Source organism: Chiloscyllium plagiosum, unplaced genomic scaffold (assembly GCF_037043375.1).
Source record: "Chiloscyllium plagiosum isolate Xiang-an unplaced genomic scaffold, Cpla_swu_hap1 HiC_scaffold_24, whole genome shotgun sequence".
NCBI lineage: Eukaryota > Metazoa > Chordata > Chondrichthyes > Orectolobiformes > Hemiscylliidae > Chiloscyllium > Chiloscyllium plagiosum.
Genome location: NW_028270162.1, coordinates 37,035,791 through 37,050,298, shown reverse-complemented (window position 1 = coordinate 37,050,298; position 14,508 = coordinate 37,035,791). Strand labels below are relative to the sequence as shown.

Sequence of the window (14,508 nt, the reverse complement as noted above, 5' to 3'; positions counted from 1 at the left end):
CTATCTCCGTAATTAGCTAGGTGGATGTTTGTTGTATTCCAATTGTGGCATGTAAATTTTCCCACGGGTAAGGAGACTAAAATTGCACATAATACTCCACCAAGACTCTACATAATTTCAGTAAAACATCTTTACCCCATGCTCCAAATTACTTTGTAATGAAGGCTAATATACCACTTACCTTCTTGCTTAATTATAATTAGAATCCATACAGTATGGAAACAGTCTCTTCGGCCCAACAAGTCCATACCGACCCTCCAACGAGTAACCCATTCCCCTACACTATTATCCTATATGTACTCCTGACTAATGCACCTAACCTACACATCCCTGAACACTGTGGGCAATTTAGCATGGCAAATTCACCTAACCTGCACATCTTTGGATTGTGGGTGGAAACCGGAGCACTCAGAAGAAACCCATGCAGGCATGGGGAGAATCTGCAAACTCCACACAGAGAGTTGTCAGAGGCTGGAATCGACCCCGGGTACCTGGCACTCCGAGGCAGCACTGCTAACCGCTGAGCCACCATGCCACCACGCTTTGCTCACATATTAATTTTCAATGTCTCAATTACAGCAACATCCCTTATAAGTTCAACACTTCCCATCCTTTTACCAGTTCAGAAATACATTGTATTATTTTCCTAACAAAATGGAAAACCTCACATTCCTCCACAATTTATTCCATTTGCTATATTTGGCTCACTGGCAGCATCTCCAAATCCTTTTGTGCACCCTTCATACGATAAATTCTGATTGGTTGTTAAAATGATCAAAAATTAATTGACTGAATTAGCTGCCTACCTCTGTTACTGCTAGGAATATTCCCGGTGGCAGAAAAAGTTTGGCTTCTCTCTCAGTGTTTTTCAACATCGTCTTATCAGCCCTACCACTTGCTAGCCCATCCTCAAAGGGCTGGTAAAATTCCCAGAGACTAGTGGAAATGTGCAGGTATTCTATTTAACATGACATGACAAGTGATGTCTCTCATGAAGCAATGGGATCATCTGCACCTGAAGCAATGCAACTTGCAATGGACCAGGTGCTAGAAAGTGGGATTAAAATGGCTAGTTAGTTTAGTTACTGCAGACATGATGGGCTGAAGGGCTTCTTTCATCCCATACCATTTTATAGCTCTGAAACATTACTATGCATTAACAAGCAGAAATTTCTACTGGAATATTCACTAGATATTCACTTACGTACAATGTACAATTAAACAAAAATAAAGGCATGAAAACATATGACCAAAAAACATGTTTAAATAAAGATTGTGAATACTTACAGGGTCCAACGGATTGGCAGAAAACAAATAAAATCCTAGAAAAATAATGAAAAAAAAATCCCGTATTAGAAGACTGCAAATCCGCAGTTTTAGAAGCACTCTCAGAAAAGAACATATAAACACTGTATGTTTACTTCAACTTCCGAAAACATAATACTTCCCACATTACTGTTTTTTTCCCAGCTCTGCATTCTAACTGCAGCTGCACACAGACTTCAACTTCATTGTTCTAGAATGGATCACTTGCAACATACAAGTGGCACAGCTATTTTTGCTCTTCAGTCTATGTTACCCAGTGTCCTCTTTCCTCCATGCATCTTGAAATGACACTTCAAAGGTTGCAACATTGGGCTCCATTTTGCTGGTGGTTCAGGCAGGGGGTCGATTAACTCAATTGGTTGGATGCCTGGTCTGTGATAAAGAGAGTTCAATTTCTGAACTAGTTGAGGCTACCATGAAGACCTCTCCTCCCACCTAAGGCATAGTGGCATTCAGGTTAAACCACACTAGTCATCTCTCTTTAATGAGACAGAGGCCTTTATGTTTCTCTGGAACTGTGGCAACTTTACCCTTAGTTCTGCCACCATAGGAGCTGGCAGGCCCTACACTATGTTGTGAAGGACAATAGTTTGGGCACCCCGTGCATGCACTGGAAGTATATGGATTCTGACATTATAATGTAATGTTGAGTGAAGTTTAAACTCTTCAGGAAGCATATCTCCTCTCTGTATCTAAGCCTGGAAATGGATTCAACTACTGTGCTCCACTATGAAAGTTGTCATGGAATTATGGCACCCCTCCCTGACTATGACCTATTGCCTCAAATCAGTAATAGAATGGCACTATCAGTGGCCATCAAGGTGACTATGATCCTCAATTTCCACCAACAGATCCTTCTGGCCTGGAGCAGGTGACATTGCCAACGTATTCCAGTTCAGCCAACACTGTCGCATCCAGGAGGTCCTATATATCAGGAATGGGGACTAATATTACTGAATTCTCTTTAAGCAGAAAGGAACATGCTCTACGAGGATGGCAAGCGTTCACATGGTGCAGGAACCTGCCAATTGCATTCATTCACCAATCATGTTGGAGAATTCATGCTAGCCTGGCACCAGTAACTATGCTCTCATTTTGAAACAATCAATCCTTCTGTCTTTGGGCCACCAAGTTAAATTAGACAGTGACTGCACAGCAAAAGGAGTCATCCACTATACATATGGCTAATGGCTACCACACATTATCAGTATTCCTACAATATAAGCACTGCTGTAACTGGACGATGTTGTGAAGCAGATTATTGACATCCTGGAAATCTTAGGGTAAGGGGTCCTTCCTGTACAGCCAGAGAGCATCCATGATTAGTGGCTGCACCATTGACAACCTGGCCACTCCGAGAATGTTATACTGTTCACCAGGTCATTGACAACCTTCTCAAGAAAAAGAAGTAAACTAGGAAGCTGGTACATCTAGTTTTGAAGAAATGTCTGCAGTCACTTAATGAGCTTTTGATTTCCATGAATAAATCCTTAAAACCCAGCTGTTTAACACTTCCTCATCTCACCATCCATCTGTGATAGGGCATCACACTTTCTTCCTAGGCACAATATGGGAATAAAATACATCACAAAGCAAATATCACAAATCAGTTTATCAAGCAACACTGATTTCCAATGGGCTTTATATTGCCACTTCGGCTGAGGTGGTGCAATGTTCTGGGCTGGCTGACACGAATAGCAGGGACACTGACATCACACTAATGATAACAATACAAATGCTGTCATACTGGACAGCAGATTCCTATGCCATGGGGACACTGGCACTATAGCTGAGCATATTCTGGAGCACAAATGGCTATACTGTTTCTACCCAGTCCTTCAAACATTGGCATCTTCAACCATGGTGGCAGCAATGCAAATCTGTAAGACACCAAGATGAGCTTGCATGGCAACTTATAGAAATCAAATGATTTCAGTTTGAGCACTTAGTGTGGCACTCAGAGACGCAGCTTCTGTCTGTGCTACAACAGAAGCCAAGACACTGAGCATCAGATGTTGCATCAAAGTTGGGTCTGGACATATTCTCCTAGATTTAGCCATCAACTCCACGAGGGGTAGGACAGGTTCCAACACTGCGCTGTACTGAGTTTGAGCCAGACGTCTTCTTGTTCTATGATAGGCTCTTTGGAAGGCCTATCAATGCACCAAACTTTTATGTGCGTGCTCATCAGCCCTTTTCCTGTATTCATCCTTTTGAAGACCTCATAGGAGTTCTTTGCAGCAGGATTAAGCTGCAGTCATGTTCTCCAGGGAGCATGATATGCATTATCTTTTCCCTTTATCATGGTTGCAGCCCACTTGCCCATATTCAACATTTTAATACACATACAGAATATATTTAGATAGGGTCCATATAAAGACAAATCATTAACTAAGTAGGTGAGAGCTTACCCAAGATGGCAAAAATGACCATGAAGAAAAGTAGTAACGATAAAATGTCAATAAAAGGAGGGAGAGACTGGAAAATCTGACGCAAATTTCTGAGAATTCAAAACAAAACATAATTAGAATTAACATTTTGCACTTTCTAGTAATTATGTATTAATATTAAATGAGGATTTTCTTAAGAACCAATGGAGGGTTCAACTAATTTTAAAAAAGGGTTTAATTCGGCCTTACAGTGTTTTTGTTGATAACATATTGAACATTTTTATTTATGACATAAAATATTGTTGTGGTGAGAATTCCAATATTTAGAAAACATTATTCTGTCCATTTAAAACTTTCTCTTCTGCCTCAGCCAATCATTTCATAGTTACTAATTTAACAAAACCATTTGGCTTCTAGATTTTCAATCCAATTAAGAAGAGGGTAAGTATTTTCAGGATTTCCTGGAGTCAAATAATACTTTCACTGATGAAGTTTGCCATTTAAACAAACAGAAATTAATTAGCATTCTAGTCAATGGACAATAAATAATTCTGTATATTTGGAACTTAAGCAATATATAAATTACTGATGTCAAAACTATATTGTACAAAACAATTAGGGTTCTCACTAGATCAAAGCTGCTTACTTGTTATGTTTATTAAGGTTTAGTAACATAATGGAAAGATGGTTTACTTCAGATAACTCTAACATTATTAAATAGATCCATTTGCCATTTCTTGAATTTATTCCAACATTAATAATTGAAAATAACTAAAATTACAATCTACAGCTGCAACTCAAAATGGAAGATGAATGGAAATTTCACCTCACTGAAGGTGCCAAAAAAAGAGAAATAATTGGTGTGCTATTGTGGATAAAGAAGTGACCTTCAAAAGCTAATGCTTTTCCCTTGCCTTAAACTCCATTGCCCACTAACCCCATGAAGTGAAAAGATGATAATACACACTTACCTTCTCATTGCTGCATTTCCCAAGGGGTAGACCTAACTCAACATTATTTTTGACCCAGAAACTGCCAGTCTGATTGGCTTGCAGCTTCTGGTGACCTCATAAGTGCCAAGGCCTGTGAGAAACTGTGGTCAGAAGCTACAACTTGAGGCTGAGACACTTACCTATGCTCTACCTATCAGCTTTTAACAAGTTATTTGGTGGCAATAGGTTGAATTCTTTCAGTTAGCTGCCTCTTAAAATGCCTGTCCAAAGCTTTGACTAAATGAAACAAAATATGTGAATTTATTTGGTTCACTAACCCCAGCTGCACAGAAATTCACTGAAGTCCTTTGATCTGTAAAGATTTAATATATATAAAAACATCCTATTTGCATGTATTTACTGTCACCTGCTTTCATCTCAAATTCATTTGTGCATAAATAAAAATCACTATTCCAAACTGTAATTATACCCTGCAGTTTTGTCAGTATATAGATAAGAACAGATGTACGAACTTAAAACGAGAACTCAATTATATCTGTATGTTATGGTCCATCTATCCCTTATTCTCTAATCCCATTTCATCTAAAGGTTGACTCATACAAGTTATGTTCATTTGAATGTAGACACAATAAAAGGAATGGCACTGGAATAAAACACATTCAGGATCACTGGCATTCTCATAATTTTGCTCTTAGTAACTACAATGGCATAAAGACACTGGTTTCTTCTAAATATTTAAAAATATTATCTCCAGGTGAAAACAAGTGATTATTTTTATTTAATTTAAAACCAATTATTAAAAAGAAACAGAACTTTTCACAGTAAGAATTTTTAGTAAGTGTTAAGACATTGGTTGATACAAAACTCTGATTAGAAATCATGTGCTCAAACTATCAGTTTAAGGAACTGCATCAATTTGCTGATAAATGTTTTTGTCATGCCTGGTATTTATAGAATTCTTGACAAAAAAAAAGAACATAATTACTGTAAATTTACCTTCTCACCGCTCCACAATATCTGCAGTCTACCAGAAAGATTGGCCGCAATGCTCGAGTTATCCGGACATGTGAAGTTTGCCTGATTAATACCACAATGACTTCTATAAACTGTACAAACAAAACCACACTCTGGAGAAATACCAGAAAGGGAACAGGTTAAAAATTCGTGTATTAAAAGTACTTAATAAATAACAACTTCTAAAATTGAATAAATGATGTATTAACAAAACAAGTTCCATTCACCAGAATTCATAAATAATGACATGCATGATGAAATATACATTTAGAACTGAATTTTTTGAAGAAAGTCTTTCTGTTCAAATATTGCCATCCACACTACTTCTCATATTGGAAAGCAATTATTTTCAGGACAAAAGTTGATTTGACTTTCAAATAATGGTTACTCATTCAAATACAAATTAGATTTATTTCAGAATGTAACATTTTAGGAAATAGTATATGAATCATCTAATGTAGCATTTTTAGGGGTAACAAAGTGACTTATAATTTATTCACCAAGTTATGTAACACAGAATACTGTGGCTCTAAGTTTCTCAGGATGGTCTATTGTTTAAAATTGCCAGAAGGTATGAAAAATCTATTAAAATATTTTATCAGACAAAGCTGTGTTTTATTTTTGGATAGAGATATTAAATGATATGGTATTTAGTTAACTACACCCACAAATACAGCTTATTTCCCCCCTCCAAGCTAAGACGCAGCAAAATTGCTTTCTAGTCAACCTGGTTAACTGAATCCCACAATTATTATGCAATGGTAAGGATCTCCAATCTGAAGGTATAATGGGACAGATTCAATAATGGCTTTAGAAAGAGTCATTTATAATTACACAGAGAGAAAAAGTTTGAAAGGCTATAAGGAAAAGGTGAGAAACATGGGAATAGCTGAGGTGCTTTTGCAGAGGGCTGGTACATCACATTGGGCTGAATGGTTTGCTTCTCTGCGGTTTCCATTCTATGATTTCTAAATTCTATTAGGTTTTAGAACAATTCCAGGGATTGGAAGATTGAAAATGTAACCCTAGATTTCAAGAGAGTGACAACATGGCAGGCTGATCCATAAACATACACTCTAAGGAGAAGAGATAAAGTGGACAAAATGAATCAATTAGCAGAAAAAAAAATCAGTAACTGGTGGTATTGATTTAAAGTAATTAGTAGAATGATCGGGGAAATTCAGGAGGATTTTCTTTTTTCCCCACACTGACAGCATGGGGTTCAGAATTCACTTCTTGAGTGGTTTGTTGAAGCAGAAACCATATTTGCATTTAAAAAAACAGCTGGACATGCACTTGAGGTGCATTAGCCTTACAAGGCTATGGACCATGTGCCAGAAAGTGAGATTAGACTTGACAGCTTTTTTTTGGCCTGCAAAAGACACTAGAGGCCTTCTTCTGTGCTTTAGTTTTTCCTTTGCTTTTACTACAAAGGAGTTTCAGTATAATAGTATAGAAGTCCTAATATAATCATATAGGGATACACATGTAACATTGTCCTTATTTCTCAGACACAATACATTAAAAAATAACTTACTTTCAACATCGTTCTTTTGTGTCTAATAAATGTGTGAAAACCCAACCATCTCATCTTCATACCAAGTTCAAACACCACTGTGACAAGTGCAAACAATTCCAGTGTGGCATGCACCTAAACAAGTTTAAAATTAAATAATTTTAAACAAGAAACTGAAACATAATCAGTTAAAAAAATTAAGTAGCAATTTCTTAACAGAGCGTAGTGGGGAGACTTCAAGTTGATAGTCACAGAGCACATTGGTGTTGTCATAACTATGCAGTTTGATGTGCCTTCGTGTTGTACAATATGGAACTGAATTCCCATTTCCCTTTGCAGCAAATTCTCATGCTGAACACGATGTTATGCACAGGACACCAACAGTAGCCATTCCAAAATACAGGAAGTATTTTCCTATCAATGCAAACACCAGAGAACGCTGCTAAGACTAAACATGGGACAACATGACTATTACAGCAACTGAATAGGAAAGAGTCGAGAAATCATTTTATAAGATCCCTCAAATGATATAAAGTAAATATGAAAGAGCAAAAAGATACAGGATACCTTGTGGCATGAATCATTTGTTTGACAAAATACAGATAATAGGAGAGTATTCAAATGAGTCAGGACTGGTGCAATATTTGATTACTTGGATAAAGAAAGACATATTGGACACATCCAACATGATTTCAGAAAAAGATCATGCTTTACAAATCTAACTTTATTTTGCAAAGAACTTCCAAAGTTCAAGGATGATGGAAGTTCAACAGAAAATGATTCACATCTTCCGGCCAGTGGTAAGGGGACAGCTCCTCATCTAGTAGGTTCTAGAGGGTAATGTCATTCAGCAACAATGAAGTCATAAAACAGGATGATCAGCAGATTAAGTAACTCTCAAACAGCAAACGAAGTAGTACAAAGCATGGGTTACATTTAAAATTTATATTTTAATCCTTTTACAGAAAGTTAATGCAATTAAGGTAGAAGCTGAAAAAAAATACATTTTTTAAAAATTAAAAATCATGATTTTTAAAAACGACAAGGAAATTACACTCTTTCACGTAAACTTTTCACATCAACTTTTCAGAATGAGAGTCATTTAACCATAATTAAATGACCTTTCCAGAGTGCCCTAAATGCGACGCAATTTCCCATCAGAACCTTAGTTCACTTAAAAAGTGCAGCAGCAAGAAATTTGGCTCAATCATCATATTACAGCATAATCCACAGTTTAATCCATACTGAGAATCAAATTTGTTTGCATAAATCAACAAACATTAACCAGAGCATGACAGACTTCATAGGAGCATAAAAGCCAAGAGCAGGTTCAGCCCTTCAAGCCTGCCCTGCTCTTCCACAAGATCTTCGCTGGTCTACCCAGACTTCAACTCCTCCTTCATACCAATTGCTTATAGCCTTGAAGTTCTTGATATTTTAAAAATCTATCAACCTCCTTTTTATATACTTTCAGTGATCTAGCTTCCACAAGTCTCCAGGGTAGAGAATTCCAGACATTCACTACCCTCAGAAGAAATTATTTTGTGTCTCAGTTTAAACGAGAATCCCCTTATTTTGTAATTGACTCCTAGTTTTGAGATCCCTCCCGAGTCGTGAAAACATCTTCTCAACATCTACCTCATCAAACCTCCTCAGTATCATGTGAGTTTCAATAAGATCAAATCCGCCCCACCCCCATTCTTCAAAACTCTAAAGAATAAATAACTAACCAACTTAACAGTTTTTAATAAGTCAACCCATTCATCCAAGAGATCAGTTCTTGGATAAAGAACCTCTTTTGAACTGCCTCTGATGCCTGCAGATCCTTTCTAAGTTACAGAGATCAAAATTGTAGACAGCATTCGAAGTGCGGCCTCACCCCTAGCCTTATACAGTTGTAACAAGGCTTCTCTACTTTTGAATTCAAATTTTGTGGCAATGATGCTTGAAATTCTATTTGCCTTCTTAATTACTTGATATACATACAGGTTAACATTTTGTGTTTCATGCACTAGAACACTCAGATCCCTTTATGGTGCATTTAAATATTAGTCTCCCTTTTGATTCTTCCTTACACTTTCCAATATTAAATTCCAGCTTTCAAGTTTTGCCTCCTCACTCAACCTTCTTGCATCCCCTTGCAGATTTCTTAAGTCTTTATCGCATCATGTCCTGCCACTGTTTTCGTTTCGTCAGTAAATTTGGATTACTACACTCAGCATCTTTTTCCAAATTATGGATATAGATAGTAAATAATCATGTTCCCAGGGTTCCACTACTTATGTTTGTCAACATATAAAAGACCCATTAATCCTGATTTGCTAGCTTCTGTGTGTTAATTGATCCTCAATCCATGATAATGCATTCCCCCTAATACCATGAGCTCCAATCTGGTGCAATAACCTTTTTCAGTGGCAGCTTACTGAATGCCTTATATAAATCAAATTGCACTATATCTATTAGTTCCCTTTATCAAAGAACTCGAGTTAATTTCTCAAACATGACTTCCCTTTCACAACTATGTTGATTCAGTTTGATTGAGTTAAACGTTTCCGAATGTCCTGCAATTTCCTCTTTAATAACTGACTTTAGCATTTTCCCATTCACAGATGTTAGCCTTACTGGCATATAGGTTACTGCTTTCTTTCTCCCTCCCTTCTTGAACAGGGGTATCACTTTCCTAGTTTTCAAACCTGCTGGAACCCTTCCAGAATTTACTGAGTTCTGGAACATTTTCCTCCAGTGTCTCTGCAACCACTTCCTTTAAAGCTCTTGAGTATAGGCTTTAAGGTCTTCACACCTTGTCAGGCTTTAGTCCCATTAGTTTGTCAAATACTTTAGTCACCATAACTCAGATTTTCAAACCTTCTTTCCTTCTATGAGCATCTTGATTCTCTGATATCTTTGGGATGTTTACAGTGCCCTTCATAGTTAAGACTGATGCAAACATATTGGTTTAAATAATCTGCTATTTCTCAGTTATCAATTCACAAATCCACCAATGATCCCACATTCACTTAGCTACTCTCTTTTCATATGTCCGTAGAATCTCTTGGTGTTTATTTTATTTTCTTGCCAATTTACTTTCATCATCAATTTCCTCCTTTTTTATTAGCTACAGTCATCTGCTGCTGATTCCTAAGAAATTCTCAATCATTTTGCCTACCATAGTTTTGGCCATTTTTTATGTCTTAGTTTTTCATTAGATATTCCTTCTCATCCAAGTCCTTCTTTCAACTGGAATTAATTTTTGCTGAGTGTTATAAAGTATCTGCTTAAATGTCTGCCACTGCTCATCAACTCACCTTCCCCTTAACTCTTCTTTCATACTTCTGTAACTGCCTCTATTTAAGTTGTGTTCACTGGTGTGAGACACCAGTTGCTTGCTCTCAAACTGAATTTGTAATTCTACCATTTTGTGATCTCTACCCCCTACAGGATCCTTAACTATGAGATCTCTTATTAATCCTACCTCATTACACATTACTAGGTTCAAAGATAGACTTTTCCCAGGTGGGTTGTACAATATACTGCTCTAAGAAACAATCTATGAGCATTCTACAAATTCATCTTCCATTCTATCCTTGCCCATCTAATTTATTTAGTCAATATGCAGATTAAAATAACCCATGACAATTGCAGTCCCCTTCTAACATTCCCCAATATTTCCTGATTTATAATTTGTCTTAGTGAAGCAACTCTCTGGAAACCTATTGCCCTCTACCACTTGAGACTTCTTTCAATTGCTACTCCTGATTTCTACTCAAACTGATTCCATATTGCAATCTATAGCACATGTATCACTACACAGCACCACATTGCTAGCTTCCTTTCTTAACAATGATGTCCACTTCAGTTTCCTCTTTGCATATATTTCTGGAATATAAAATACCTTTCAATATTGAGGTTTTAAATTCTGGTCACCCTGCAACCACGTCTCTGCAAAATCTACCAAGGCATATGCATCTATTTGTGCTAAAAACTCACCTATTACAAATGCTATATGCATTCAGATAAAGTTTTGACATTTTCCTATTATTACATATTCAGGATTTAATTACTGCTTTACTCTTCTGTTTATACATTCTATCTCTTCCCCTAACACTGATGATTGTTTACTTCTTCACCACCAGGCACCTCTGCTCTCTCATTTCTTTCTAATCTTGCCTTCAACTAAACCCTTGTTACCAGTAATGAGTTAAAAGTCCTATCTACAAACTTAGTTGTACAAGGATGAATTTAGGCATGACACATTAACAAATACTTGAAAGACAGACATTCTGAGCTAAGCATTGTCAAAAGTTGTGAAGACATAACATACATAAATGTCGAGACGGAGCGAGGGAACTGCTGGAGCTTCACATAAGGAGAGTATCAGCAGCAGCACACCAGAAATCAGTTCCATGACATAGAATATGTGATTGTGCACAAAGAGGTAGGCTGCAAGGGCTCTTTGATCTTTTGGATGAGTGAAGAACTTGTCATTATTTTCTCCCTCCTGTAAGTGACAAAATGAAAAGACAGCTATGAACAATTTATTATTTTTTACTGCTGAGTTATCAGTTGTAGCACTTTCTATCTCGAGCACAACAACAAAAAGAAATGTGTCCATCAAAAATGTAACCTTTAAATAGTAACCAAAATATAAAGTTACATTTCTGACTCCTTTCTAGCAACATCATCATAATCAAATGTGTCCTTTATTATTTTGGTGCTAAGTAAATTCAACAAATCAAGATCTGTAGACAAAGGGTTAAATGCATTCGTTAAATAATTTTGACCTTTATTGTTAAAAAGCCCTGCAGTGTCTTTAATGTTATTTAGTCACTTTTACAGCAAGAGACTGAATTTCAAAAATAATGATTATATAACAAATTCTGTACACCTTTGGAATCTTCATTTTCTTGGCATTGTAACTGTATAATACAAACTTGTACAGGAAACCTGGCTTCATAGGCATTTTTAAACAAAACACTTATACATTCTTCTAACATTTGCTAATATTTTATTTGCACCTTGTGCACAGCTTCATGTATTGTATTGAATGTTTGACACATTAGCACATCATCTTGCTGTAATTAAGTCATCTTGAAATCAATAACTGAATTAAAAGTGAAAAGGTTAATGGACCAGCATGTCATTCTATACATATCAAAAGTATTGAATGTTAATAATGACGAATACTTTTTTTAAAAAACATCAAATTGTTTTATTTGAAAAAATAGAAGTCCATTTAAACAGTGAACAGAACTATTCAATACAATCAAATTTTTTAAAATATGGAATGTTATTGAATGCATTATAACTGATAACTGACATAACACAGAAGATATTGGACTGGATCACTTTAAGTATAATTTAGGAGAAACATATCACTTAAAATTTATACGGAAGACTACTAAACATTTGCCAATTATATTGAAAATATACAGATTCACTTTAAGATAAATGGTATACATTTTTTTCATAAACAAATTGTAACTTGTTCATCATCTGTAGGTTCTGATTTAACCAGTACTTCTCTGGAAAAAAATAATTACCTACTTAGGTGCATTCTTTTAGTGCTACTTATGTCATGGTTGTAACCAGGACTTCCTCAGAAGTACTTTCCTGTTAACATCAACAACATCAGGAATGCATTAAATTAATCCTGTTAAATTACTAGTTTACATTTCATTACAATATAAGGTTGATTATCGGAGACAGAAAAGTTTTTTTTAAATTTGTAAACTAAACTACCCAATTTTGTTAAAAAGACACAAAGAAGAAACAAACTACTTTGATAGTGTGGATTACAACGTCTTTTTACCTCTGGGATTTGATTTTGAATTTAGCCCCAAGATTAAAGTCTCATTCTCTGTATTTGTGAAGGTTCCAAATAAAGTGCACTTGGACAGTCACCCCCAGTTTGTAGTAACAATGTGTTAGCAATGAGATAGAATCGAGATATCATTAATATGGAGCAAGCTAATGAACCCCTCCTGAGACAAACCAAAAGGTTGATTCGTATTTAAAGTTAAACTTTTGCAATTTGGAATTCTCATGCTGATAGAGAAAAAAAAGTGGAAGCCTCACTCTACATCTGTTTTGTCTTTTAACTGCCTTGCAGTGATCAGAAATGCAACCAGAAGTACTGCAAGTTAAAAAAGAAACATGTTTAAAATTCCATTCTTCAGCACTTATATCACTTACCTTGACAAGTACAATATATATGTAATACCAGCTTCATCAAACTAAACCAATATTAGTTTGATGAGATTATGAACTAGATTAACAAGCTTACAGTCAAAATACAAGGTCAGGGATCAGTTAGGACCAGAACAGATGTAAGAACATTATGGCCAGATTATCTGTAATTAAAGCTCAACAGTTTTGCTTTTATTAAATAAAAGCTATAGTATCAATTTCACAACAGCAACAATACCAAGTTACCTTGCTTATACATACTTCTTTCAAACTGATATACTCTTCATTTTTAATAGCTTAACTGGAGCAGGATCAGCAGTTGTAAAAAGGTTCCACACCTGTAAGTAGATTGCTGCTTCCTGATAATTCATCTCCCAGACTTGTTTCAGAGAACCATAGCTTGCTCTGTACTCTCGAATGTCTGGTGTTGCAATCACTTCAGTGTTGATAATGTCATATCCTCCTCCATCTGTTAAGAGGGTGAAAGTGGATGGTTCAAAATAGCAACAGGACAGGCAGGTCAGGCATTATCCTTCAAGTGCTACTTAAATTTCATTCATAATGCACTTATAAAGGGGAATGAAATTACTTTGTCTTAGAAGAACTAGAAGCAGCTAATTAACACAAAATGTGAATGCCTTTGGAATTGGGAATAAAGAGGAAGATTAAAAAAAGGAAAATGTATCACACTGATGAAACTGAGCACTTCAAATAAGAACTCATCACTCAGGGGATTTTAGCATCTGAATGATTAATTTTATAAGACCATTATTCTTATGCTCTCATCAAAAACAAGCTTGGTTTTGTTAATAATAAAAGTTAATTTCAATCTTAGTGTTCTCCTTCATTTTAATCATTGGCAATATCATGCTGTATTTATTTCGAAGTGTTAATGTTATAACACATCCCAGCATGCGTCACAGTACAGCCATTCAAATATCAATATGTCACCAGCATTTATTAGGAGGTTACATAAACTTTAGTCAGAAGTACATTTTAAGGAGGACCTTAAAGGAAAAGGCAGTACAAGAAACAAAGGTTTGGAAGGGAATTAGAAAGCATAATTAGGTGAATGAAGGCATGGCAACCAGAAGTACAGCAAAAAGGATCGGTGAAGTGAGAA

General features: G+C 36.0%; 1 protein-coding gene across 2 annotated transcripts in view; it reads right to left on the bottom strand.

The window, feature by feature from the left end:
* tpcn1 (two pore segment channel 1) overlaps positions 1–14,508 on the bottom strand; it is a 102,276-nt gene that overhangs the window by 48,193 nt on the left and 39,575 nt on the right. For both annotated transcript variants that reach the window (XM_088000091.1, XM_088000092.1), the window contains exons 2-7: positions 13,724–13,854; positions 11,521–11,697; positions 7,221–7,334; positions 5,666–5,796; positions 3,738–3,826; positions 1,288–1,322 (exon numbers count right to left, since the gene is read on the bottom strand). In XM_088000091.1, coding sequence (XP_087856217.1) covers positions 1,288–1,322; positions 3,738–3,826; positions 5,666–5,796; positions 7,221–7,334; positions 11,521–11,697; positions 13,724–13,854 — 677 coding nt within the window. The remainder of the gene's footprint in view (positions 1–1,287; positions 1,323–3,737; positions 3,827–5,665; positions 5,797–7,220; positions 7,335–11,520; positions 11,698–13,723; positions 13,855–14,508) is intronic.